The sequence below is a fragment of the Lipophrys pholis genome, assembly GCF_963383615.2.
Source record: "Lipophrys pholis genome assembly, chromosome: 1".
Classification (NCBI taxonomy): Eukaryota; Metazoa; Chordata; class Actinopteri; order Blenniiformes; family Blenniidae; genus Lipophrys; species Lipophrys pholis.
The window spans coordinates 43,178,672-43,202,695 of record NC_137635.1 but is presented as its reverse complement, the minus strand read 5'-3'; the positions used below and the strand labels follow the sequence as shown (position 1 = coordinate 43,202,695).

Below are 24,024 nucleotides of genomic sequence, written 5' to 3'. Positions count from 1 at the left end.
TTCGGGAATTAAGAGCACATTTATATTTATTTACAAAAAGCTTTTTTAATGACTGACAAAGAAATGGCTTGGAGCTTTTGATTACAGGTCAGCTGAAGGGTCAATCATAGTAAAATGGCACGACAACAAATGTGTCAATGTCCTTAGCAATGCATGTAGGATCGAGCCTCTTTCAATGATGGAGCAAAAATAAACCCATACAAAGATCACCATTCCATGCCCACTACTCATCCCTGGCTACAATAAGTATATGGGAGGCATTGATCTGTCTGGCATGTTGGCCAATTGTACTAAACTCTAGCCAAGTCAAGGCAGAGGTACATTCCTCTGTTTGGATACTATCCCGACTTGAGTATTTCATATTCCCGGCTCTACAAGAGGGACTGTGGTCTATTGAATTAGAAATCAGTCCTTCTCAAAGGCTTTGAGGAAGTCAACAAGCCATCATTCAAAGTCGGCGGACAATCAACCCTCATTCCCACACACGAGCTGTCAAAGAGACACTATGCCCCAAGACCCTCACAACCCCAACCAGATGTGCAGTATGACAACTGTTGGCATTTGCCACTTCACTGTGACAAGCAGGGATGGTGCAACCTCTACTCAAAGGGTGTGTCCAGATGGAAGAGCCACAAATGTATGTGTCTGAATTCAAACCAGTGAAATAGTTGTCTCCAAGCTCGCATATTTTCCCCATTTTCAAAAACTAAATAAATTAAAAAATAAATTATACATATATATATTCTGTACACGTATGTCTATGGGTCTACCTTTGTTACGTCTATATGTATATTCATGTGCCGTTGTCGTGGAGTTTTCTGCGTCACATTTTGAATGTCAAACTTTATTATTCAGAACCGGAAGTCAAAACGGGCTACGTGTCAGGAAGAAGTGGAGCAGGTAGACGGGCAAAGACGACAAGGCGACAAAAGTCAACCTGCCTGCCGCACTTCAGCGGATTTTATTGAGATATTGTTAAAATCAACAACCTCCTGCGCTGAGGTGGGACGATGTTAACGAAATTTGAAACGAAGTCGGCCCGTGTTAAAGGTAAGAGTTTGAGGCTAGCAGATAAGCTATGTGTAGCTAGCTGACGTTAGCCTGTTCAGTCATTCGTCATGAAAACATTCAGTATTTCTGTTATCTTGTAGAATTACAATGGACAAGTTATTGGTACAGGGTTTACCAGTTCCCCGAATAAACTGTCAGAATACTTGGAATTCGTAATCTTTTGTGAAAGTAAATGAACGCTGCGTGGCCTGAGCTGTGTCGTATGTATCCACCCGAAATGTTTTCATGACTTTTTCATTCTAAGATCTCCCACCGCACGATATGTATTAGGTCTATGTATGGATTATCATAACATTTTCTATCCGATTTGATTCACCACAGGCCTGAGTTTCCACCCCAAAAGACCGTGGGTTCTTGCAAGTTTGCACAACGGAGTCATCCAGCTATGGGACTATCGGATGTGCACACTGATCGACAAGTTCGACGAGCACGATGGTAAGTCATTGATGAGATGTCATGTTAAACAAATAATTGTTCAGTGAAATTAAATATTATTGGTGTGATATCGCTCTCAGGCCCTGTGCGAGGAATAGACTTTCACAAACAGCAGCCTCTGTTTGTGTCCGGAGGGGATGACTACAAAATCAAGGTGATGTGTTTTTGGTGTTCATAATGATAATTAGTGATGCATTACTTAAGAAGCATGATGTGTGACCTTCAGCATCTGGATAAACCAGTGTAATCGCTTATCAGTTATTTGAGTTAATGCTGGTCAAATATGGTTTGAACAGGTGTGGAACTACAAGCTGAGGCGCTGCCTCTTCACCCTCTTGGGGCATCTTGACTATATCAGAACCACCTTCTTTCACCATGTGAGTTGTTTTGCCTCTTTACCAATTCAGACTCTTGTTTCCCATGGATAAACTTTGAATTTTTTTTTAATTACTCTTCGGCGTAACAAATTATCGCATTGCCCGTAGGAGTACCCTTGGATTCTGAGTGCCTCAGATGACCAGACCATTCGGATCTGGAACTGGCAGTCCAGGACTTGTGTCTGGTAAGATGCACTGTAACCTCCATGGTATGGCTTATATTGAGAAAGAATAGATACTTTACACAAACACTGTAGTTGGGTTATTTGTATTGACTTCAAATGCAGGCTGTTAAATGCTATGAACACCTAAATACTTTCTATTTGTCAAGTCTCCAGTCACTTTTCGACATCCAAGTGAGAAAAGTTCCAGAAGTGAGATTTTAGTGTTTTGGACACTTTTTGAAGTACTTAATTTCAGCTACATTTAATACACGCATCATTATCATTGAAACCATCTCATTGATTCAGTATTTCAAACTTTTTTCTTTCTTTCTTGTCCGCAGTGTGCTGACTGGCCATAATCACTATGTGATGTGTGCCCAGTTCCACCCCTCAGAGGACCTGGTTGTGTCAGCCAGTCTGGACCAAACCGTGCGAGTGTGGGATATCTCCGGTGAGGGCTTGGGGAAAGAGGACAGTGGGCTGGGTTTGTGGGTGAGGTGTGAGGGGCAGAGTGGTACAAAGGATGAGGAAGCGGGCAAGAGCAATATCCATGTTGCCTCTTGAACCTCTTCTCCTTCTTCAACTTGTAAAGGACATCTCTGTGGGCAGTTGGCAGAAACACCTCTCTGTTCTAGATAGATGTGGCAGATTGAATTTGTAGGGCAGAATTCCGGAGTGAAATATTGCACTGTAAATGAAAGGTTCATAGAGTCTATAGGTATGGGTATAGGAAGAGATAGAATCTCATTTTGAGAGGTGTTTCTGTGCTTTTGCATGCTCTTGTTGGTCTTTGTTCTACATTCTTGTTTCCTGTCTTTCCACAAACTAACCCATGAACTGACTCTTCTCTGCTGTCATTGTCATACTCATAAACATGCATCAAATGTGGATCTATGACCTGTCCTGAATTTATGCCTTGATGTTTTTCCTATATGAGCATGATTTTATTATTTTCTCGTTGAACTCTGACATCATGTGACATAACTGCAGCATGTACATTTTTCAGCTTTCCTTGCAACATGCATGACCCAGATTTAGATTTAAAGAAGAGGTTCACTTTGCACACATATTATAGATAATCCATCCTGTTTCCCATCATTTTCCATTATTTTTGCAGTGATTTAAATTCCCTCCAGAATAAATATGTTTTTGCAAGTTTAAGGTTAAATTCTTACTATTTGGTACACTTGCACGACTGACTCCAATACTAAAAAGATAACAAGAACTTTAAAAGCACTTATATTTCCGGAAGCTGCAATTGCCAGATTGTCGTTGGCTTGAATCTTAACCTACAGCGCTGACATTTCATCCACTAATAATGCACGTAACTCAAATATTCTGACAGAAACATGCATGAACCAAAGTTCCTATTCTTAACATCCAACGCCCCATCAGAGCACGTCTTAAAAACCCTCGCCACCCCACCACCCATCAGCCAAGTCCACACACTCCCTGTGTCCTTCTTATCCCATGCTCTCCATGGAAACATCCACACCTACACATGGGTTTCGAGAGTTATTTCTTACCCTCTGTGTCTTTTCTCTTCACTGTTGGACTGTTTGTTCACAACATGTTTTATGTGGGTCGAAATCATCATTACAAGCTGTGCTTTCTCACTGATTTCTGTTTTTCTGCCTTCGTTTGAGTCTGGAAGACGATCAGTGATTCCTCTCCAGTCTAATCGCACATGTTGTTTTTGTGTGACAGTGATATATTAACCCAATCAAGAGTACCGCTGCAACTTTGATAGCTTCCAGGCTCAAGTTGGCAAATGAAGAGAGAGTGGAGGTTGTGTTGATGTGTTCCCCTGTGTGCGTGTTCAGCAGTCCAACGGTCATCTCTTTTTAATTAACTGTTGATGCATTTTCACTTCCAGGCCGGTGCTTCGTATTTAATTCAAATGTTTTTTTTGTTTTTTTTTATCTCATGTTTTCCTCCCTCCCCTGTATTGTGGTTGTGTCGTGTGAAACCTGAATATGGCTCTGCCTCTTGCACGCGGTGCTCTGATCGATGATTCCAGGTCTGAGGAAGAAGAACCTGTCTCCAGGCGCAGTGGAGACGGAGGTGCGAGGCATCTCTGGGGTTGACTTGTTTGGTGCGTCGGATGCTGTCGTTAAGCATGTCCTTGAGGTGAGCAGCAATGAGTGTGTTTAGTAGTTTCATTCGGGTTTTTTTTTTTTTTTTATTCGAGGGAAACAATGTTTGTTGTTTAGAGTTGTTAGTTCTTGGGTTCATATTTTTACAGATTGTTACCATAACTGTCAAACCCTGTTTCAATTGTTGAACTTTTGCTGAAAACACTTTTTTGATAAAATTCTCAAAGTAATATAATCATACACCCATTCCAGTGATTCTACAAAGAAACCACAATAATTGTAAAAACATTTTCAAAACTATCACCTCTCTTTAAAAGTGTGTGTAAAAAACTGCAGCTTTTGAGTCTAATGTGCTCAAAATGAGAAGTTGCCTAGATTTCACCAGGTCCTTTTTATATTTCAGTATCGGTTATGACTCGTCCGGGCGAGCAAATACATAATGCAAACAAATAAAACGACGTTGCTCAGCTTGATTTTTTTTTTTGTCTTTTTGTTTTTATATTTCCACATCCATATTTAATCTAAATAAATTTGTATTATTATCAATATGATTTTTAAATTTAGGAGTTTGTTTTATCTCAAAAAGAGCCAATGATTTTTATATTTCAATGCGTGAGAGCTGAGAGATTGTGTCTGTGCTCAGGGTCATGACCGTGGGGTTAACTGGGCAGCTTTCCACCCCAGCATGCCCCTCATTGTGTCTGGAGCAGATGACAGGCAGGTCAAGATCTGGAGAATGAACGGTGAGTGACTTTACGCAAGTGCTAGAAAACAGGAGGTAATTGCCACCCAAAAATATGCTGCTTATTATCTTCAGCAGCTGAAACCTGTGGTTTTGGTGAGAGCAAGTTCTTTCCAACTTCACCTTCATTCAAAGTAAAACCCTTCCTGGACTAAACAATTCATGCAATCATCAGCTCAAGCTTAGATTACGATAATGCTCTGCATTCTAGTGTTAGCCAGTCTTGCCCTTCCAGTTTGTCCTAAATATTGATGCTCACTTTTTAACCAACACTTCTATGCATGAACAAATTACTCCAGTGCTCCAGTGTCTCTTCATTGGCTCCCACTTCATTTTAGAGTAGATTATGAGCTCTGTAATTGAATTCTTGTATTTGTCCTCTTTTTCTGTTGCTTAAGTTTGCTGAGATTTTATGGATTGAAAGTGCATTGGTTATTATTACAGTGCAGTTATTGTAAAGCTCTAAAGAAATACATTTTAATTGATTATCTGCTCATGCAAGATGTTCAAACAACCGAAAACAATATAACAACATTGAGTAGTGATACAGACACTCTTTTCAAGAAGGAGATAGGTTGACTCCTTTATGAGGAGCTTGTCATTCAGTGTCTGCAGGAGTCTGCTAGAGACATTTTCTGACTGGTGGCGTCGGTGATCATCGACAGAGTGGTTTCAGCTTCTCCTTTAAATAGAAGCTGAACTCTAGAAGCAAATAACACACTCCCTGTCTGTTTATTAGAATAAAGTGGAAATGATTTAACGAGCGTCACGATTTTGTTTTTTTTAATGACCATTTCTATTTTCCACTGGTGCGTCAGAATCGAAGGCGTGGGAGCTGGACACGTGCCGCGGCCACTACAACAATGTGTCCTGCGCCGTTTTCCACCCACGTCAGGAGCTCATACTGTCCAACTCCGAGGACAAGAGCATCCGGGTGTGGGACATGTCCAAGAGGACCGGAGTGCAGACCTTCCGGCGTGATCACGATCGCTTCTGGGTGCTGGGGGCCCACCCAAACCTCAACCTGTTTGCTGCTGGTAAGAAATGATGCTTGCATAGATAACAAGCTATGTAACATAACTATAGACGCTCTTATCAAAGCATGTTTCTTAAATAAAGTAGTGCCAGTGAGCCCAATATTTTCATTTACAACATACATGTGGCTGCTGTATTCAAAAAGAGCATTGATCAGCAAGAGGAACTGGTTTTGCAGGCAAATTTACATTTTGTATGTGACAGTAACTAATATTGTATCTTTCAGGTCATGACAGCGGTATGATTGTGTTCAAGTTGGAGCGCGAGCGTCCAGCGTACGCCGTGCATGGTAACATGCTGTACTATGTAAAGGATCGCTTCCTTCGCCAGCTGGATTTCAACAGCAGCAAAGACACTGCTGTTATGCAGCTTCGCAGGTGTGTGCTGTGTGTCTGGCAGATTTAAATGAGTCCTATTAATACTGAAATAGGCTTAAGAAAGGTTGTGAGGAAAGTAGATTAATACATGTTTAAAACTCAATCTCTTGTCCTAGTGGGTCAAAGTTTCCTGTGTTCAGCATGTCCTACAACCCTGCTGAAAACGCCGTCCTGCTCTGCACTGTAAGTGGTTCTCAGCCACGGATTCACCAGCTGTACATAAGAACTGAACCGTTTTCCATTTATTTTAAACAATTCTCTTTACCGACTGCAGAGAGCGACCAACTTGGAGAACAGCACCTACGATTTGTACTCGATCCCCAAAGAAAGCGACTCTCAGAATCCCGATGGTAAAGAATCTGCATCACTGCTGTTTCACGTCGCACTTTGTTTTTAATGTAGTGAATTGCTTTTCATTTTTGGATCTCTGGTCTAGAGTGATTATCATTCCTGTCATTTTTGACGGAACTGTACTTGGTGAGTAAACTAACACAGAGCCTGTCTTTTTATTAGCACCGGAGGGGAAAAGATCTTCTGGTTTGACAGCAGTCTGGGTGGCCAGGAACAGGTTTGCTGTCCTGGACCGCATGCACTCAGTAAGTCCGTTTCCTAGTTAACGAGGTTTAAAAAAATGTACTGGTGGGGGAAAAAGCAAAGAAATATTCTGACTGACGATTGGAAAGTGGTTAAAAGAAGTAAAAAAATTAAGCTAAAGAATTTTGGCCTAAGGTAATTTTGTTCAGCATTTCAAAGTAAGATCTTTTAATCAACTGCACATTTTTGAACAAAGGATTTAAACCGCATCTTGACCAATGCCAACTCTAAACACTTTATTATAGTTGCTGATTAAAAACCTGAAGAATGAAATCGTGAAGAAGGTCCAAGTGCCGAGCTGCGAGGAAATCTTCTACGCTGGAACCGGCTCGCTGCTGCTGCGTGACGCCGATGGGGTCACGCTGTTCGATGTGCAGCAGAAACGCTCCCTGGCCACCGTCAAAATCGCCAAGGTCAAGTATGTTGTGTGGAGTGCCGACACCAGCCACGTGGCCCTGCTGGCGAAACACGGTGAGGAGAAATGATGAATCCGAGAACTTAATCTCCCACTTATTTTTCTCCTGAACTGGAATGTGTTGCCACAGTTGTGGCAAAGTTCTGTCTCTTTAAGCCTTGTGCTCCGTTTGGTCAGACTGGGAAGAAATAGGAACTGACAGAAAGCAATTATTGCCTTTAACTCCAGACACAATGTTTCATGCTCAAGTCTTTTTGCACTTTATTTCACACAGCAGATGTTTGATTTTTTTAGTCTTGGCAATGTTATTACTGACCTTTTGTTTAAAGTAATTTGCCTGAATATTTGACGTCACTTCCTCAAATAACTGAAAAACATTTAAAGCGTCTCTTTTCAGCTGAAGTTCAATCTATTTCTTATCAACAAAAACCTGAATCCTTCTCCTTTTTTTTGTTGTTGTTGTCCAGCTATCATGATCTGCAACCGTAAGCTGGAGAGTCTGTGCAACATTCATGAGAACATTCGAGTGAAGAGTGGAGCCTGGGATGAGAGTGGGGTCTTCATCTACACCACCTCCAACCACATCAAATATGCGCTCACCTCTGGGTACGTGCTGCTTTGGAAAAAGTGTACTGCTTCACATTTTAACACTCAAACCAAAGACATTTCACCTGCAGCCTTATGTTTAACTTTGAGAGATTTGGATGGAATAACAAACGGTGACATGATGCCGTTGGGCACTCTTACCATTTGCTTGATTTTACTCTTCAAAGATATTCATGTTGCAAAATTGCATCACTTTGGCAATGTTACAGAAATGTTGTGTGTGCCCTCCTTAGACACGTGATGTAAGAATGTCATTCTGAATCTCACTAATGTGCTTTTGATTGTTTTTGGAAATATCTAATGTTGTCTTTAATTGTGATCCTGTAGTGATCATGGCATCATCAGGACTCTGGATCTGCCCATCTATGTGACCCGCGTACGAGGAAATAGCGTTTACTGCCTGGACAGGGAGTGCCGGCCTCGCGTCCTCACCATCGACCCCACAGAGTATCGCTTCAAGCTGGCCCTGGTCAATCGCAAATATGATGAGGTCTGTCCTGCCATGGCATGTCTTATTCCAGCCGTTTATCACCAACTGAAGCTTTGTGTAGTCTTTATTTTCTTATTAATCGTGTTCTCTTTCTTCTCAATGCTTTCTCCTCCAGGTGCTCCACATGGTGCGCAACGCCAAGTTGGTGGGTCAGTCCATCATTGCCTATCTGCAAAAGAAGGGCTACCCCGAGGTAGCGCTGCACTTTGTCAAGGATGAGAAGACCCGATTTAGCCTGGCGTTGGAGTGCGGCAACATCGAGGTGAGGGAATACACTAGCTACAAAGACCACCTGTTGCCTTTTTTATGCTACAGTTGTATGTTGAAGCGCTGCAAAAGACTCTAGAGAAAACTTTGCTGCAGGAGAAGTTGCTGAATCAAGCTGACACAATTCTTGATGCTTTCAGGTGGCGCTGGAAGCAGCCAAGGCGCTAGACGAGCGCAGCTGCTGGGAGCGGCTGGGTGAGGCAGCACTGCTGCAGGGTCACCACCAGGTTGTGGAAATGTGCTACCAGAGGACCAAGAACTTTGACAAGCTCACCTTCCTCTACCTCATCACTGGCAACTTGGCGAAGCTGCGCAAGATGATGAAAATCGGTGGGTGATGGCAATACTACTAGCAAAAGAATAAGTAAAATTGGATTGTTTGTTCAATCAGTGAGGGGTTAATGTGTCCTCATAGAGTTTATCTAACATCTATATACTCTGTGTGTAGCTGAGATCCGAAAGGACATGAGTGGCCACTACCAGGCAGCACTCTACCTGGGAGACGTCAGCGAGAGGGTCCGCATTCTGAAGAACTGTGGACAGAGTGAGTTAAGATCTTTATCCTCAAAGCCTGTTTACTGATTTTATTCTAATTATGCATTTCAAAATCTGGATATCTGTGTTTATGTGTGAGGTCTAATTTTTCAAAATGTGTGATTTGCAGAGTCACTTGCTTACTTGACTGCAGCCACACACGGGCTTGATGAAGAGGCTGAGGCTCTAAAGGAGACCTTTGATCCAGAAAAGGAGACGGTATGTTAGGAAAACATTCCCTTTACCAATCACACACATGATAGAAACTCATTCTGAAATGCCAGAACATATATACTGTATATGGAGTTTCAATAGCAGTACTGACAATACAGTCACTGTTATTCATTAAATGCAAATTTAGCAAAGACGTAATTGGCAATCTTGTCTCTTAAAGGTGCCAGAGGTTGATCCCAATGCACAGCTGCTGCAGCCCCCTCCACCCATCAACCCGCTGGATACAAACTGGCCTCTGCTCACTGTGTCAAAGGGATTTTTCGAAGGTGCCATTGCAGCAAAGGGTGAGTGTTTTGTGATTTGTATGTCAGTGGACCTAATAGGTAAAAGTAAGTAGCCTCCATTGACAAAACCCGTGGTTACATTATAAGTCCAAGGACAACTATGAATTTGTTTCATACTGTATACCAGTTGTGATCGGTTTCTATCTAAATGGATTTATGATTTTCACCATCAAACATGAATCATATAAACACAGATTTCAATAAACTTGAAACAATAGTTTCAGAGAGTGACATTGTTGTGATTCTGTTGCAGGGAAGGCAGGTCAGATGGCTGCCGACCTGGATATGGATGCTACAGGAGGAGAGGGCTGGGGCGATGATGCCGAGCTTCAGCTGGATGAAGGTAAACTTTCTTTGGCCTGTCCTTGATATTGCAGTGAGGACTCAGTTTAAAAGTAAACGTAATTAATTTTGTCGCTTTTGTTTTTCTTAGATGGCTTCATGGATGCTCCGGAAGGATTAGGGGATGAAGGAATGGGGAAAGAGGAGGGAGGAGGCTGGGAGGTCGAAGAAGACCTGGACCTTCCTCCAGAGCTGGTGAGTTGAGCCACGTTTATACAAATCCCACAATCGGTAACTCAGGACCGTCACCAAACACAAGACGAGCACTGATAACCCTCAGCAGATCTCTTCTCAAGCTTCCCTCTTTAACAAAGCATGCTGTTCCACATTTGTATGAATCTCCAGACTATCTGTTCCCCTCTGAAGCCTACTTACCAATAGTGAATGATGAATTTTGACATTATTTATTTCTCCCATTCAACAGGATGTTCCGGTTGGTGCAGGTGGGGGAGCAGAGGACGGCTTCTTCGTCCCTCCCACTAAAGGCATGAGTCCAACCCAGATGTGGTGCAACAATTCCCAGCTGCCAGTGGATCACCTCCTGGCCGGGTCCTTTGAAACAGCCATGAGAGTACGCTCATAGTGGGAATTTATTCCCCGTACTGTTCAGTATATCAAGATAAATTCTGTGCATGAACAAAGCTTGAGGAAGAGTTAGACGCCTGTCTTTTGTCAACACTAAACATTGACCTACTGTTTTCTTCCTACAACAGCTGCTCCATGATCAGGTCGGAGTGGTGAACTTTGGCCCCTACAAGTCGCTCTTCATGCAGACGCTGTCCAGAGGCCGCATCTGCTACCTGGGGCTTCCCTCGCTGCCCTGCCTGCGTGGCCATCCCCAGAGGAACTGGAAGGTATTATCTGGTGCTGAGAGTTTTGTAAAATGTTGTTGGATGTGAGTGCTCGAATTTCAATTATTCAAAAGAAATTGAGAGGAGAAACATACAGAGGTTTTGTGTTTAATTTGTTCATTTTAGGACTGTGGGGCTAAACAAGGGCTCCCTGCTGTGGGCTTGCGCCTCTCTGATCTCATCGCCCGCCTGCAGCAGTGCTACCAGCTGACAACAGCTGGACGATTTGAGGAAGCAGTTGAACGCTTCAGAGTCATCTTGCTCTCTGTGCCACTGCTAGTAGTGGATAACAAGCAGGAGATTGCAGAGGTGAGAAACGGGGCAATATATTTGAGTCTGATCCATTTAATATTCTTGTCTTAACAGTGAGTCTCCATCTTTAGGTTTGCATGCAAAATCATGACTATTTTGTTGTGTTGTAGGCTCAGCAGCTGATCACAATTTGTAAGGAGTACATTGTGGGTCTGACCATGGAGACTGAGAGGAAGAAGCTTCCTAAAGACACTTTGGAACAGCAAAAGAGGCTCTGCGAGGTGAACATATCATGTGACTGTCACTCATGAGCACAGCTGTGTGGACAAGAATGAGAACCCTCATAATTGTTTTACTTTGTGTTCTTATTCATATTGTTTTACTTGCAGATGGCTGCTTACTTCACCCACTGTAATCTCCAGCCAGTCCACATGGTGCTGGTGCTGCGCACAGCTCTGAACCTCTTCTTCAAACTTCGCAACTTCAAGACAGCTGCAGCCTTCGCTCGCCGTCTTCTGGAACTTGGGCCAAAGCCAGATGTAGCACAGCAGGTTGGTTTAGGAACTCTAATAATCTCAGGGATAAGTTTTAGTATTTAGATCCAAACAACACACTCCTCTTTGTCCCTCCTCATTATGAATCTCCTCAACATTTTAGACACGCAAGATCTTGGCAGCCTGTGAGAAGACCCTGACAGATGCCCATCAGCTGAACTACGACCCCCACAATCCATTTGACCTGTGTGCTGCCTCTTTCGTCCCCCTCTATCGTGGACGCCCCGTTGAGAAGTGCCCTCTGTCTGGAGCCTGCTACTGCCCCACTTACAAAGGACAGATCTGCAGGGTCACAGAGGTAAATAATGGCACCCACACACAGCTGCAGTCACTGAGAATGACCTTATGGATTCAAGTATTTTGAAGATCATTACTCACAAAATGAGGTAGAACTCATTGCTTGTGACAATAATTGTAGTGGAACTTATACACTTAAATGAGGACATCTTCAAAAGGTGCTCGCCTTTTGTGTATCGCAACTATATTTTTGACAATAAAATGCTTGTTATGAAATAAAGTGCAATTACTTTTATTATTATTCTTACTGTATCCTCTAATTTTTCATTTCACATATTTTCTAGGCGACTGAGATCGGCAAGGACGTGATTGGTCTGCGTGTGAGTCCACTCCAGTTCCGTTAGGACGAGGACAAGAAGATGAGAAAAAACACAGCCTCTCCTAATGTGTAGAAATGATACAATAATGTCATGATAAATGGAAACAGTGCTCTGTGACGAGAACCTGTTAAAATCTTTCTGCAATCTGTTTCTGGGCACCACCTATACTACAACAAGCTTTTTCTTGTAAGTACTGCTGGCTCAACTCTGTACTGTGTGCTTCATTAGATGTGTAAAAACCCTCACACTTGTCTCTTATCTGGCTTGTATTAAATTACTAATTCAGCTTTTCTCTGTATCTGTAAACAATTCAATAAAATTATCTGTCCATGAACTAATTTCTTGTGCGTGGTTGTTTCTCAGGTGATGTGGTGCATGGTATATAACCCTGATAGATGCTGAAAGGAGAGTTGAGATTTCCATGTATCAAAATAAAATATATTTAATGGTGAAAACCCCTGAACTGAAGTTACTTGCAGAAATTGCTCAATAGAAACCTCAATCAAAATCAATGTTCATTCTATACCATTTGTCTTTTGTTATTTTGGAATTACTTGTTTGCATCATGACTTCCTATCTTGGTAAACCTAAGGAGAAGATGGCATGATGTTTTTTGCAATGCAAGTAGTTCATTGGTCACTGTTTTGTGAATAGTATGTCGGTAGGATTTTGAATCCAGTTGAAACTTACTAAAGCTGTTTAAGTGAAAAAAATACAAGAAGTTGTTTCAAAACAGTAGCTTATCAAAACTGCAACATACTGATTTTTAGTGTCAGAAAGGTTAGGTTGTCTTAACGACAACATTCATTTTTATGAAAATGTATTTTAATAATCAGACTTGAATGGAAATTATGACTCGTTTTTTGTATTCTATATTTTTTTGTGTGAAGCATAAATAATGGCTCCTTGTCGTGACCTCTTGGGCCCAGACCACAGGACCAATATAAGTATTTTAATAATAAATTAATAAGGCTTACAACTGTGGGTAAGATTATTTAAAAAGTCTATGATTTCTCAGATCAAACCACATGACACAAGTTTGGAGACTTTTTCCCCCCTCCTTCTAATCTTCCATTTTGACCAAGTCAGACTATCTCAAGAGCGGAACCAAGGAGCGAAACCCGCCCGGACGCTTCCCATGTCAACACTTCCTGTTGTGTTTTTCTGCCTTTCAAACCAGGAAGATGGATTTGCGGTCGATTAAGTTGATTTTTTATTCGATAGTTTGTTTATTTTTCTTGGGTAAGTCGTCGCACCGCACCACTGGAGTCGTGTCTTCACGTGTTTGTGAGTGGGTGAAGTGTGTTTTGTTGTCGGGCGTTTGGCACGGTGGACTTCTTTGTGCTCCGAGCTAGCCGGGCGCTAGGCTAGTTAGCTTTAGCAGAAGCTTCTATTTTCACTGCCGGTTCGACAGAATAACTTTTACAATGAAGTTCTCTCCTGCAACAATTCCCGACACGCACCGGTAAAGGCTGGGTTCAGAGAGAACTGCCACGTTTGTTTTACAATAATCTTTGCTGAATTTACTCTTGAGTCAGTGACATGTTGGGTCTGTTCCAGTCATAAGGGCAACTCACCATCAGCGTGACTGCTCGTGATTCCCCCGCCGGGGATTAAACGATAAAACCTACTACCAGAGTCCATTCACATTTCCTGCCTTACTGTGTTAATTTGTCTGTTTTGTGTCAAAGACGAGGCAAATCATAAACCAACTCTACATCACAAATATTTAAAGTGCTCTGTTTAATGCGGCATATAGAATATCAATCTAAACCGCAGTGTGTAGGAACAACATCTAGTTTCTGTTCGGAGTGGTTCAGCTCAGAGAGACCTAACAAGAGATTTACATCGTATCTGACAACTTTTCATAGAGATCACCTGTGGCGTCTACAGTTCTTGCTAAATCGTTACACTTATAAATCCACTTCAAGCTTCATGCAATAAACAGAAAATCCTATTATATTTGGCGTGGTCACAATGTCGATATTTGTGAGTTTCTGTTTTATTTATTCCTCTTTGTTTAGTTTTTTTTGCATATGAGAGTATATACTGATTACATCTACATTTTCCTCAATCAATATTTATGATTCTGGGACTATATTTGGGTTGTTGTCATGCTGATTGACATGATTCAGTGATGGATAAGAGTCTTGACTATCTGTAGTAGTTTATACACTTTGATTAGTTAGAAATAAATTGTAATAAAACTTCTCAAAACACCCAGACCCTACCTATACATGGGCGTATCTTTTATTATGTGTTTGTGGAGCTGCAAAATGAATTAGTTTCTGCAATCGAAACAGTCTGCAGACGAAAGGATTACAGCATTAAACAATTTATTCTATGTTGCATTTTATTCAATATCTGACATTCATTCTACACAATCCTGTTATTCCATCTTCACCCCCTCACGGCGCTCCTTGTTAAATTTCAATCTGTAAATTTTGGGAAATTGGTTTCCAATTTCATTTGCTACTGAAATGGCATTTGGTTTAAAAACCAGCCACGTCTGTGGTACAAGTTGCAATGACTTTCTCTGGTGACCGCTGATTAAATGAGCAGCAGAATAGCTACTTCTTCTTCCATTTTATTATTGTAAAAATAACGACTTACTCCACAATCAGCCCTTGTAAAGAGCTTCTATGTCATTTTCATTCACAGACAACCGTTTTAATGTTATAATATTGCTTGGCATTTAACAAAACAAGTGTTGGCCTCCATTGTCTACTACTGTAGTTTGAAAACAGGCCTTAACATTCAAATGTGATCGTACGTTTTGATGCTGAGTTGTACAGTTTCACAAGTGAATCATTATACAAGAAATTCTGCGGTCAACAAAGTTGTTGATGTATGCTCTAATCTGAATGTCCTTTTTTTTTCTTCTTCTTCTTGCAGGTGTCAACTGTAACTCGGTGGAAAAGAAGATTTATGTAAATCTCAATTACACAATCCCTTGTGTGCGGCTGCTGAATGCAACACATCAAATAGGCTGCCAGTGTGAGTAAAGCAGCAGACTAAAGTGATACTTGACCCTGTCATATTAACTGAGGATAAATCTTCTCTACTTGTATCCATCTCATTCAGTGTATAATAGATGCTAATTTCCTTCCCTCTTTTTGCTTTTCAGCTTCGTTGTCGGGTGATGTGGGTGTCCTCCATGTCCTCGAGTCAGAGGAAAACCTGGATTGGGTCCTGACATCTGGTCCAAATCCTCCTTATATAGTCATTGTGGAGTCTGCGCTCTTCACAAGGTAAAACTAGCTCAAACAGCGGAAGCCTCTCCCTCTGTTCTTGATTAGAGTAAATCTGCCTTCTCTTTCATTTACATACCCAATCTACCTGTGAGTAGTGTTAGTGGTTACTTGAAAAAAGTTGTAATGGACCATCTATATTCTTGGTAGGAAAAATAATCTGTCTTAAGTTCTCAGGTACATAAAGTAATAGTACAATCAAGTAGAAAAGAATCTTGCCTTTCTGACCCTCAGGGCAGGAACTTGAACCACACTTGCAGTAAATATAAACCTTTCTCTAACCTCCCTTTTCACTTGTCTCATGTCTTTTGCCCCGTGCCGCCTGTCCCTCCGTCAGATCCATCATGATGAAACTGAAGGAGGGCTCCAGTAGGGTGGCTGGTGTTGTCGTTGTGGCACCAAGCACGAATCCGCCTGAGGGCTTCTCCCCCCACCACACTTGTCCCAACGAGAACTCGGGTAGGAGAGGGACTCTGCATGCTAATAAGTTGTATTTTGATAACCCAGAGGGTTCAGCTCTTAAAATCTGAAGCGGAACTTGGCAGAGATTTCACTAGTGAACGACTTCTGATACACTGCAGTGTCCTCAAATTATCTCTTCTGCTTTTGACGTCTTAAAGAGTTATCACACAAAGGTGCTCTGCGGGATTACAGTGAATTCACTGTCATGTTGAAAATAAAGTATCAATGACAACTTGGTACTATTGTGATATATATGATGACAAAGTACAAAATCTGAATTTTCAAGGGAATAGATCTAACTATCTCGATTGGATGATCGTAACTATTTTAATTAATACTTCTGCACGTTTCCCCGTGTTTCCCTCAGGTGTGTATTCAGAGAGCTACGATCCCGCTCTGGCCCACTGTAATGTTACAATGTGGAACCCACTGGGAACTGGTTTGTCCTACGAGGAGTTTGACTTCCCCATCTTCTCACTGAAGGAGGACAATGACACTCAGGTCTTACGGCAGGTAAAGGGAGCAGCTGCTCTTGTGTCTTTTAATCACGTTTACATCCTAACTGTTTTTAACTCTAACACTTAATTTGAACTTGTCTTTCTGGTCGTTTGGATTTGAAATAGTGCCAATGAGACTGTGTGCAGTACAGGAGGTTGTCTTCAGGCCGGGCGTGTTGGGACACACTGCATTGAAAAGTTATGACAGCACCTACAAATTATAGTGTGCTTTATCTCCCCCATGTGAAACATCCACATGGATTATATCATGCTGGGCATAAATCTGCTCTCAAGCTTCAATTAATTTGAACTCATCCTTTCCAACAGAATTCAACATGAGTTTCAGGAGGGATTTTTCAGGTTCAGATTTCTGGTATTTAGGTTTAAAGGTGCCTTGAGATAGACCTTCAGGTGTGTTTTGAAGACATTTTAATGACTTGTTCATAATCAGTGGTCGTGTTCATGTGGTGATGTCATTTTCTCAGCTGCTTTGTCTTTAATGAAACATCAGAGGAGATGAAGGATCTGTTAACAGGTTTGATTCCCTCAGCGAAAGCCACTTGAGGAGGGTTACATTTTGCTACAGTATTTAAAGCAATCAAACCTGCCTGTGTTCCCCTCAGCAAACACACCAGGCACTTTTGTAGGCGTTCTAACTTGTTCTCAGAGCTGAAAACGAGTTGTGATCTTTTCTCCATTCACAGTGTTACCAGGGCCATAACCGTGGCTTTAATGGCAGTAATCCTCAGTACCCGCTGTGTGCCATGCAGCTCTACTCTCACATGTCCGCGGTCACCGACACGGCCACCTGCATGAGGAGAAACGACATCAACTTCAGCCTGAGCCCGGGTATTTACACAACATTAGTAACTCTGTCCCAACAAGACTGTGATGCAGACCGTGTTGAAGACCCATGCTTTTATTGTGGTGTTTTATAATACTGTTACCGTCTTAGTCAAATATAAAATTTAGATGGGAGAGTGAGTTTATGTTTACCCTGTGTCATTTATTTTTTCTCCAGAGTTTGTGTGTGATCCGCTGGGTGATTATAATGTTTGGGCCGCCACGAGGCCTTTGAACACGACAGCTAAAGGACACAAAATGTTCGAGAGCGTCGTCATCGCAGCAGCCCGGGTGAGTTTCAGCTTCAGTTAAACGATTACAGACGAAACGTACAAAATGTGTTTGGTAATGACATGGGATGCTTTGATGCTTTTGTGAGATGTGCAGATCATGTCATGCTGCCTTCTTCTCTGTTTACACATAATATGGTAGAAATATTCAAGTTAACAATTTAAATGAGGCTTGTGGTGACATTTTTATTCATGTACTCATAAAAAAAAAAGATCTAGGTTGTTGGACCTTTGGTAGCTATCTAAAGACGATTCTTGTTGAGTGCCTTTTGCTGTTGCTGTTGTCCCTCCAGCTGGACAGCAGGTCTTTTTTCTTCGACGTTGCCCCGGGAGCAGAGAGTGCCGCTACAGGCTTTATCGCTCTGCTTGCTGCTGCACACGCGCTGCGTAACGTCACCCAGGAAGCCCAGCCCAACCGAACCATCCTCTACACCTTCTTCCAAGGGGTCAGTTCTTCTTCTGCAGTTTAACAAGTCTGGACGGCGATGCCTCCCTCATTAACGTTTGTTGTGTGCGATTTAATTTGGTTTGACTTTTTTTGCCCACAGGAGACATTTGACTACATTGGCAGTTCCAGGATGGTATATGAAATGTTGAATAATCAGTCTGTTGTGGACCTGGACAACATTCACTCGGTGCTGGAGATCGGACAGGTGTGTATTGCAGGGTTCATGTGTAACAATCGGATCCACACCACTGAATTTGAGGGAAATAGTTTTACTTTTACTTAAGTTGAATTGAAATTTGCTTCATATGCAATAGATATTGTTTAGTTTGTACCGGATTAAAATACATAGGTGAATAAAGTATCCCTCTGAGTTTTTCTTTTCTAATTAATTCGTATTATCTTGCTATTGAAACGTTTTGATTAATTGAACTTAAACAAAACAATTTATTGACATAGCCACTACAAAGTAACATGTCACTCCAGAGCTGCAGGTCGCAGACTCGTGGTCCATGAGTTCTGGTGATGATGAGTATACATGCCAACTCCTGTCATCAGTGATACGATAGGGCTGAAAGGGCAATAACGCAGTACTCTATGGGTTTAGGCACTCTGAACTCCGTCCTCTTTCTGCTCTACCCAGAGTTTAAATACGGACAAAAACATAATGTAAGTGACCTTAATGTAGTTTGTGGCTTTGATCACTTTTCTACGTTGATGTAAAAAGTTTCTTTTGCTTTGAAGTTGTCAAAACTAGATCTAAACATGCCAAAGAAAATCATGAAACACTTTCTGGAAAGATGCTGCGCAGGCTGTCTGAGGACCGTCTCTGGGGTCTGTAGAGGAAAAAAGAGTTTATAAACCACTTTTGTGCATTTTTTTTTTTTTTTTTAATTTCTAAGACCAACGAACAATTATATATATTAATTTGTCTGGAAGAAAAATCCACTAGGAAAAGTCTTTGTAAGCCACTGTACGTAAACACAAACTGCAACTTATCTTAAAAAACGTACCTGCTAATGTGGGTTAAATTGTTTTGTCAATTCGTCAGATGTACAAATAACCCTCAGCAGAATCCACATGTGAATGTTAACAACTGTTTATCCCAGCATGTTTGGACCTGTATGTACCTGCTTTTTGTAATATACATATGTATAATCATGTCCTATAACTGATGTAATGCTATGAATTGGAATGTTTGTGTGTCTGCAGGTCGGTTTACGTGCCGACTCCAAGCTCTGGCTTCACTCTGATCCCGTGTCCAGGAGGAACAACAGCGTCAATGAAGAGGTTTGTGGGGAAAAGTAACCATTACCTACTGGACTTCATTTATATATGTTGAAAAAAGTCCCTTTTTTTTCTTCAAGTGTGATGTTCTGTGTGAACAGAAAACTGCAAAAACAGAAGCAGATGTTTTTGCAGTTTTTTCATATTAAGTCATACACAAAAGAACTCCACCAATAACATACATTGTGTATAAATCTGATTAAAGAAGCCATTTTCCTTTTGTGAGGGGGCCAAACTGTTTTATCACAATGACTTAAAGTTTTATAGCAGATGGGTCATAGTCTCACTTGACTAGTTCACTGGTGAATCACACTTTGATTGGTCTTCTTCTTCTGTTTGTTGTAACCTGAAGCAGGCGATAGTCATCATGCATGTACCGTTCTCCTAACCATGAGTAATGTTCAACCGTACAATTTCCGTTTCAATTTTCTCCCTTTCAGGTGACGAAGCTCCTCAACAACTTGCAGTCGGCTGCACAAAGTACAAACTTGTCGGTGGAGGAGCCGAGCAACTCTCAGCCTCTCCCCCCGTCGTCATTTCAGCGTTTCCTGCGAGCTCGGCCAATCCCGGGCGTTGTGATTGAAAATCATGGGTCACGCTTCAACAACAAGTAGGTTTCTCCTTCCCGCAGCCGCAATTCGTTGCATGTCATGAACGACGGAAGGATCCTGTGTTAGTGGATTTTTTACATTTCTTTTCTCGGTGCAGGTACTACGAGAGCATGTTCGACAATGCGCAGTATCTGAACGTGTCCTACCCACCCAACCTGACGCCAGAGGAGCAGTTTGAGCAGCCGATAGAGATTGCCGAGGTACTGCAGATTAGTTATAGTTGAATATGTTACTGCAGTTTAGCCATGTGCGACAACAAGCGTTTCAAAACTTTATCTGCTTTTGTTTCCGTCTTTCAGGCTCTGGCTGACGTGGCGACCATGGTGGCTCGGGCTCTGTATGTTCAGGCTGGAGGATCAGAAACCCAGCTGGCCAACATTAACGTAGACCGGCAGATAGTGAGTCAGATTATTATTGAAATGTTTAAATATGTTTCAATCCTTCCTGTTCTACCCGGTCATTATCCCCGTATGAAGTAGATTTGACCTTTTATTTGTTTCAATCTGTTAAATCTTTTGGGGTTTTGTTTTTTTTTTCCTCCTGAATTTGTTTCCTTCTCAGAAAAGGAATCGGGTATTAAGTTAAGTTAGACTTCTTTGAGTAAATGAAGTATGTCTGTAAGAGGTCATAACATTCTAGTTTAGCAGGTTTAAGCTTCTTTTCAGGGTTTTTCTTGTTGTATCTCATGAAGCTGACCACATCTGACCGACTTTTCCTCCCAGGTGAGCCAAATGCTCTACGGTTTCCTTGTCCGATCCAATAATTCCTGGTTCCAGCAGCTCGTACCCTCTGACCTGGCAAGTCACCTGGGTAAGTCGGTCTTGGTTTGTCCCCGGGACTTATTGAAAAGTGGTGATAAGACAGTGTTAATTTTGAGAACACTTTATAAAAAGCTTTGTTTTCTCAAACAAACCACCTGCTTGTTTGAGTAGAAAAGATCTATAATGCAGCCAAAGCAGAGGGGTACACCTCTAACGCTGCACTGTGTGTGTGGGGGGGAGAAAAAACCCTTTTCCGTTCTCTTTCTTTCAGTTGACAGGCCCACCAACTTCTACGTCGGCGTGACGCAACAATCCAGTGAGCCGACTCTTCTGGTCCAATACCTGCTGGCGAACCTGACCGGCAGCGTCGTCAACGTCACCCAGCAGGACTGCCAGAAACAGAGGGAGAACGAGACGGACGAGGAAAACAAACATGTAGGGATTAGCTTTCATTTTGTAACACAGAAACTAATAAATCTCAGTCCATTCTTTTTTTTAATTTACAAATCTGATAGAAAAGATTTTAAGATGTTATGTCTTAAGTTTCATTAAATTTATGAACAAATCAAGTTTTAATTGAGCATAACTATAACTTAAGGCTGCATGTTTTAATCCCCATTTTTCCCCCTTTTCTTTTGCTGAGATTAAAGTGCTCACATTTGATAGACTGAGAGCAGTGCTTGTTTCAAGTGATTCATCAAAAACATCGTTTTTGATTCACTGATTTCCAACTTTTCCATTATTCCTACAAAAAAACCCTTTTTTTTCTAATTAGAGTACATGTAGAGTTTATGTTCCACTGCTTGAAAATGGAATAATATTAGAAATATTTCTCTATTCAACACCGATTCTCTTTTTGCCCCTCCTCCTTCAGATATACACCTACATGTGGGTTCAAGGCCCATTACCGGCCAACGGTACAGAACGGGAGGGTTTCTGCGTTCGCTCCACAGTTCACCTCTCCAAAGCGCTGTCTCCAGCCTTCGACCTGCGGGAGTACGCCTCCCAAAATTACTCAACGTGGACGGAGTCGCGGTGGAAGTCGATCAAAGGGCGTATATTCCTGGTGGCCAATCCCGAGCTGGAGGTACACCTTCCGTTAAAAGTCTATATTTATAATAGATTTATAAAAAAGCCACAGAAACCTTTTACTTTACTGTGTGAACCTTCCCAGATCTAAGTGATTCTTTGCTTTCTCCCTTCAGAAATTAACGCTCGGTGTGGGTATCGGCGTGCTGCTCGCGTCCCTCTTCCTCACGTACATCATCAGCTCGAAGGCAGACATCCTCTTCAGCTCAGGAAGGGAGCCGACCAGCGCCACCTACTGATCGCCACGCGAGCGTCTCAGGCCTACGACCACTTAACTACTACTTCGATTAATACTACTACTTCTATCCCAGCCAGACAAGGACAGTTTTCTTTAAAACACTGCACGAGTAGGTACACAAACAGGTTAGACTCCGCAGCAGAGGGAAATAATTTCTTTTTTTAGATTTGGTGGTCTTGATGGACTCACTTGAGGTGAGGTGTGACATGAGAACTGGACTGGCCTGGATGGATCTGGACTCATCAGGGTCGGAGGACACTGGTCAGGCACCAGCGGGCCCTGTCGGTGGAACAGTTGTTTATATTACTTTTGCTCTCCCTTTTTATTGTCCAAGAATGTTTTGTTTACTGTGTCATGGGATAGGCACGAAACATCAAGCATTATTTTGCGTGGGTGTTTAATTTTAAATATGTAAGTGTGTGTGTGTGTGTGTGTGTGTGTGTGTGTGTGTGTGTGTGTGTGTGTGTGTGTGTGTGTGTGTGTGTGTGTGTGTGTGTGTGTGTGTGTGTGTGTGTGTGTGTGTGTGTGTGTGTGTGTGTGTGTGTGTGTGTGTGTGTGTGTGTGTGTGTGTGTGTGTGTGTGTGTGTGTGAGATACTTTGTATGAGGATTGCGATGGTATGTGCAATACTGTAGCTGTCTTCTCTGTCAATATAGTTAACTTATCAATCAGTTGTAATGATAAGAAACCACTTTTTGAGTCAGTGAACAACCAGTAACATTTTAAGTTTACGATTTTGCAAGATCTGGATACCTGCAGTGAAGTATTTTGATAAGTTCTCGAGCTCCGGGAAGTCATCAAAAAGAGATTTATAAAAACACAACTACATGTGGGTGTAGTTTGAGCCACTGCAGCTTCACATATTGTGACATCTGAATGGATACTTTTTTCCAGTCGTCTGGTGTGGCAGCCACATACTTTATTTCTTATCAATCAGCTGCCAAAATCTTCAAAAACCAGTTTCACATCTTTTGCGTGAAGAAAAATTTAGAACTCTTGACACCTTTCAAAAAAAAAAATGCTGGTACTTTCTGACTGTGCACTCTTTGGTTTTTTTGTCTCTTTTTCACAAAGTTTCCCTAAATTCTGACAATTGTGACAGTTGTGTTAATTTTATGGCTGGAAGACTTAATTGTGATGCCTTGATCAAGAAATAAACATTGCTTCTTTTCCAAATGTTTTATTTTATTTAAAGTGCTTTTGAGTTGCACAAAAAAAAAAAAAAAAACGGTTTTTTGAAATCTGCTATTAGACTAGTTAGTATAACCTTACAAAGATGTGACTTTGTTTGACCATTTATTATTCTGAACCGTGTTGTCTGTCTTCATGGCAAAACATCAAATCAATTTTAGCCTGGGTTTATTTATATGGTGGCCAATAACAGAGGAAAAAAACCCAACTAAAACCCGGGTTGAGTTTAAGGGATCGCCAGAGCAACAACTTCCACGTGAGAAAATACACAGAAATTCCGACAATAAGACGGCGTAACCGAATTGTGTTGCTTTGATGAAGGCTTCGTCCCAAATAGGACAAATGGAAGACAAAAACTGCAACGGAGACTGTTCCGTGTATGACTGTAGAAACTTTCAGAAGGGTTCCCACTTCAGCGAAGCGCCTGGAGGTGTCAGAGGTTGAGCTGTGTTACTTTGAATTCATAAATGTCCACATAATGTAAACCACTGGCTTCTGTTTCACATTTCTTTTGAGGCTTATTAAGTTGTAACCTTTGATTGTTTTGTAGACATTTATAGTTCTTTTTAAGAAATATTTTATCATCCGTCTTTTCTACACTTGACCAAATTCAGGGTGGAGGGGCCGGACAGGCTATGAAGAGTAAATGGAACGCGCGTGCATGGAGAGAACGTGCAAACTCCACCCAGAGAAGCCTGAGGAGAAAGTATCCACAACACCACT

General features: G+C 41.7%; 2 protein-coding genes across 3 annotated transcripts; both read left to right on the top strand.

Moving 5' to 3' along the window:
- The first annotated feature begins 860 nt into the window (after positions 1-860).
- On the top strand, positions 861-12,674 carry copa (COPI coat complex subunit alpha). The gene is made up of 30 exons (XM_080468432.1): positions 861-1,050; positions 1,393-1,506; positions 1,587-1,660; positions 1,803-1,883; positions 1,992-2,068; positions 2,389-2,498; positions 4,068-4,177; positions 4,787-4,886; positions 5,704-5,922; positions 6,147-6,297; positions 6,414-6,480; positions 6,572-6,647; positions 6,811-6,893; positions 7,137-7,362; positions 7,774-7,912; positions 8,240-8,402; positions 8,518-8,664; positions 8,810-8,999; positions 9,118-9,213; positions 9,334-9,422; positions 9,598-9,721; positions 9,975-10,064; positions 10,155-10,258; positions 10,488-10,634; positions 10,777-10,917; positions 11,041-11,223; positions 11,337-11,447; positions 11,556-11,717; positions 11,824-12,018; positions 12,302-12,674. Exons 1-30 carry the CDS (start codon positions 1,011-1,013, stop codon positions 12,359-12,361), a joined length of 3,669 nt encoding a protein of 1,222 aa, XP_080324558.1. The 5' UTR covers positions 861-1,010; the 3' UTR covers positions 12,362-12,674.
- An 812-nt stretch (positions 12,675-13,486) lies between these two features.
- On the top strand, positions 13,487-23,778 carry ncstn (nicastrin). 2 transcript variants are annotated; one of them, XM_080458694.1, is made up of 17 exons: positions 13,487-13,579; positions 15,233-15,334; positions 15,465-15,588; positions 15,926-16,047; positions 16,418-16,563; positions 17,252-17,396; positions 17,569-17,681; positions 17,974-18,126; positions 18,229-18,333; positions 19,338-19,415; positions 19,853-20,022; positions 20,121-20,223; positions 20,323-20,421; positions 20,746-20,833; positions 21,056-21,219; positions 21,659-21,871; positions 21,990-23,778. In XM_080458694.1, the coding sequence occupies exons 1-17, from the start codon at positions 13,522-13,524 to the stop codon at positions 22,110-22,112; spliced, it is 2,106 nt and encodes a 701-aa protein (XP_080314820.1). In that variant the 5' UTR covers positions 13,487-13,521; the 3' UTR covers positions 22,113-23,778. The 2 variants fall into 2 exon arrangements, with proteins under 2 accessions (XP_080314820.1, XP_080314819.1); XM_080458693.1 differs by having other exon boundaries at positions 13,502-13,624.
- Positions 23,779-24,024: the final 246 nt, after the last annotated feature.

Coding starts and splice junctions, on each gene's coding strand:
- copa (XM_080468432.1), top strand. CDS start 1,011: ATGTTAACGAAATTTGAAACGAAGTCGGCCCGTGTTAAAG. Junction 9,000..9,117: donor GCGCAAGATGATGAAAATCG/GTGGGTGATGGC, acceptor CTCTGTGTGTAG/CTGAGATCCGAAAGGACATG. Junction 10,635..10,776: donor CCTTTGAAACAGCCATGAGA/GTACGCTCATAG, acceptor TTCCTACAACAG/CTGCTCCATGATCAGGTCGG.
- ncstn (XM_080458693.1), top strand. CDS start 13,522: ATGGATTTGCGGTCGATTAAGTTGATTTTTTATTCGATAGTTTGTTTA. Junction 13,625..15,232: donor AGTCGTGTCTTCACGTGTTT/GTGAGTGGGTGA, acceptor TTCTTCTTGCAG/GTGTCAACTGTAACTCGGTG. Junction 15,589..15,925: donor GAGTCTGCGCTCTTCACAAG/GTAAAACTAGCT, acceptor TCCCTCCGTCAG/ATCCATCATGATGAAACTGA.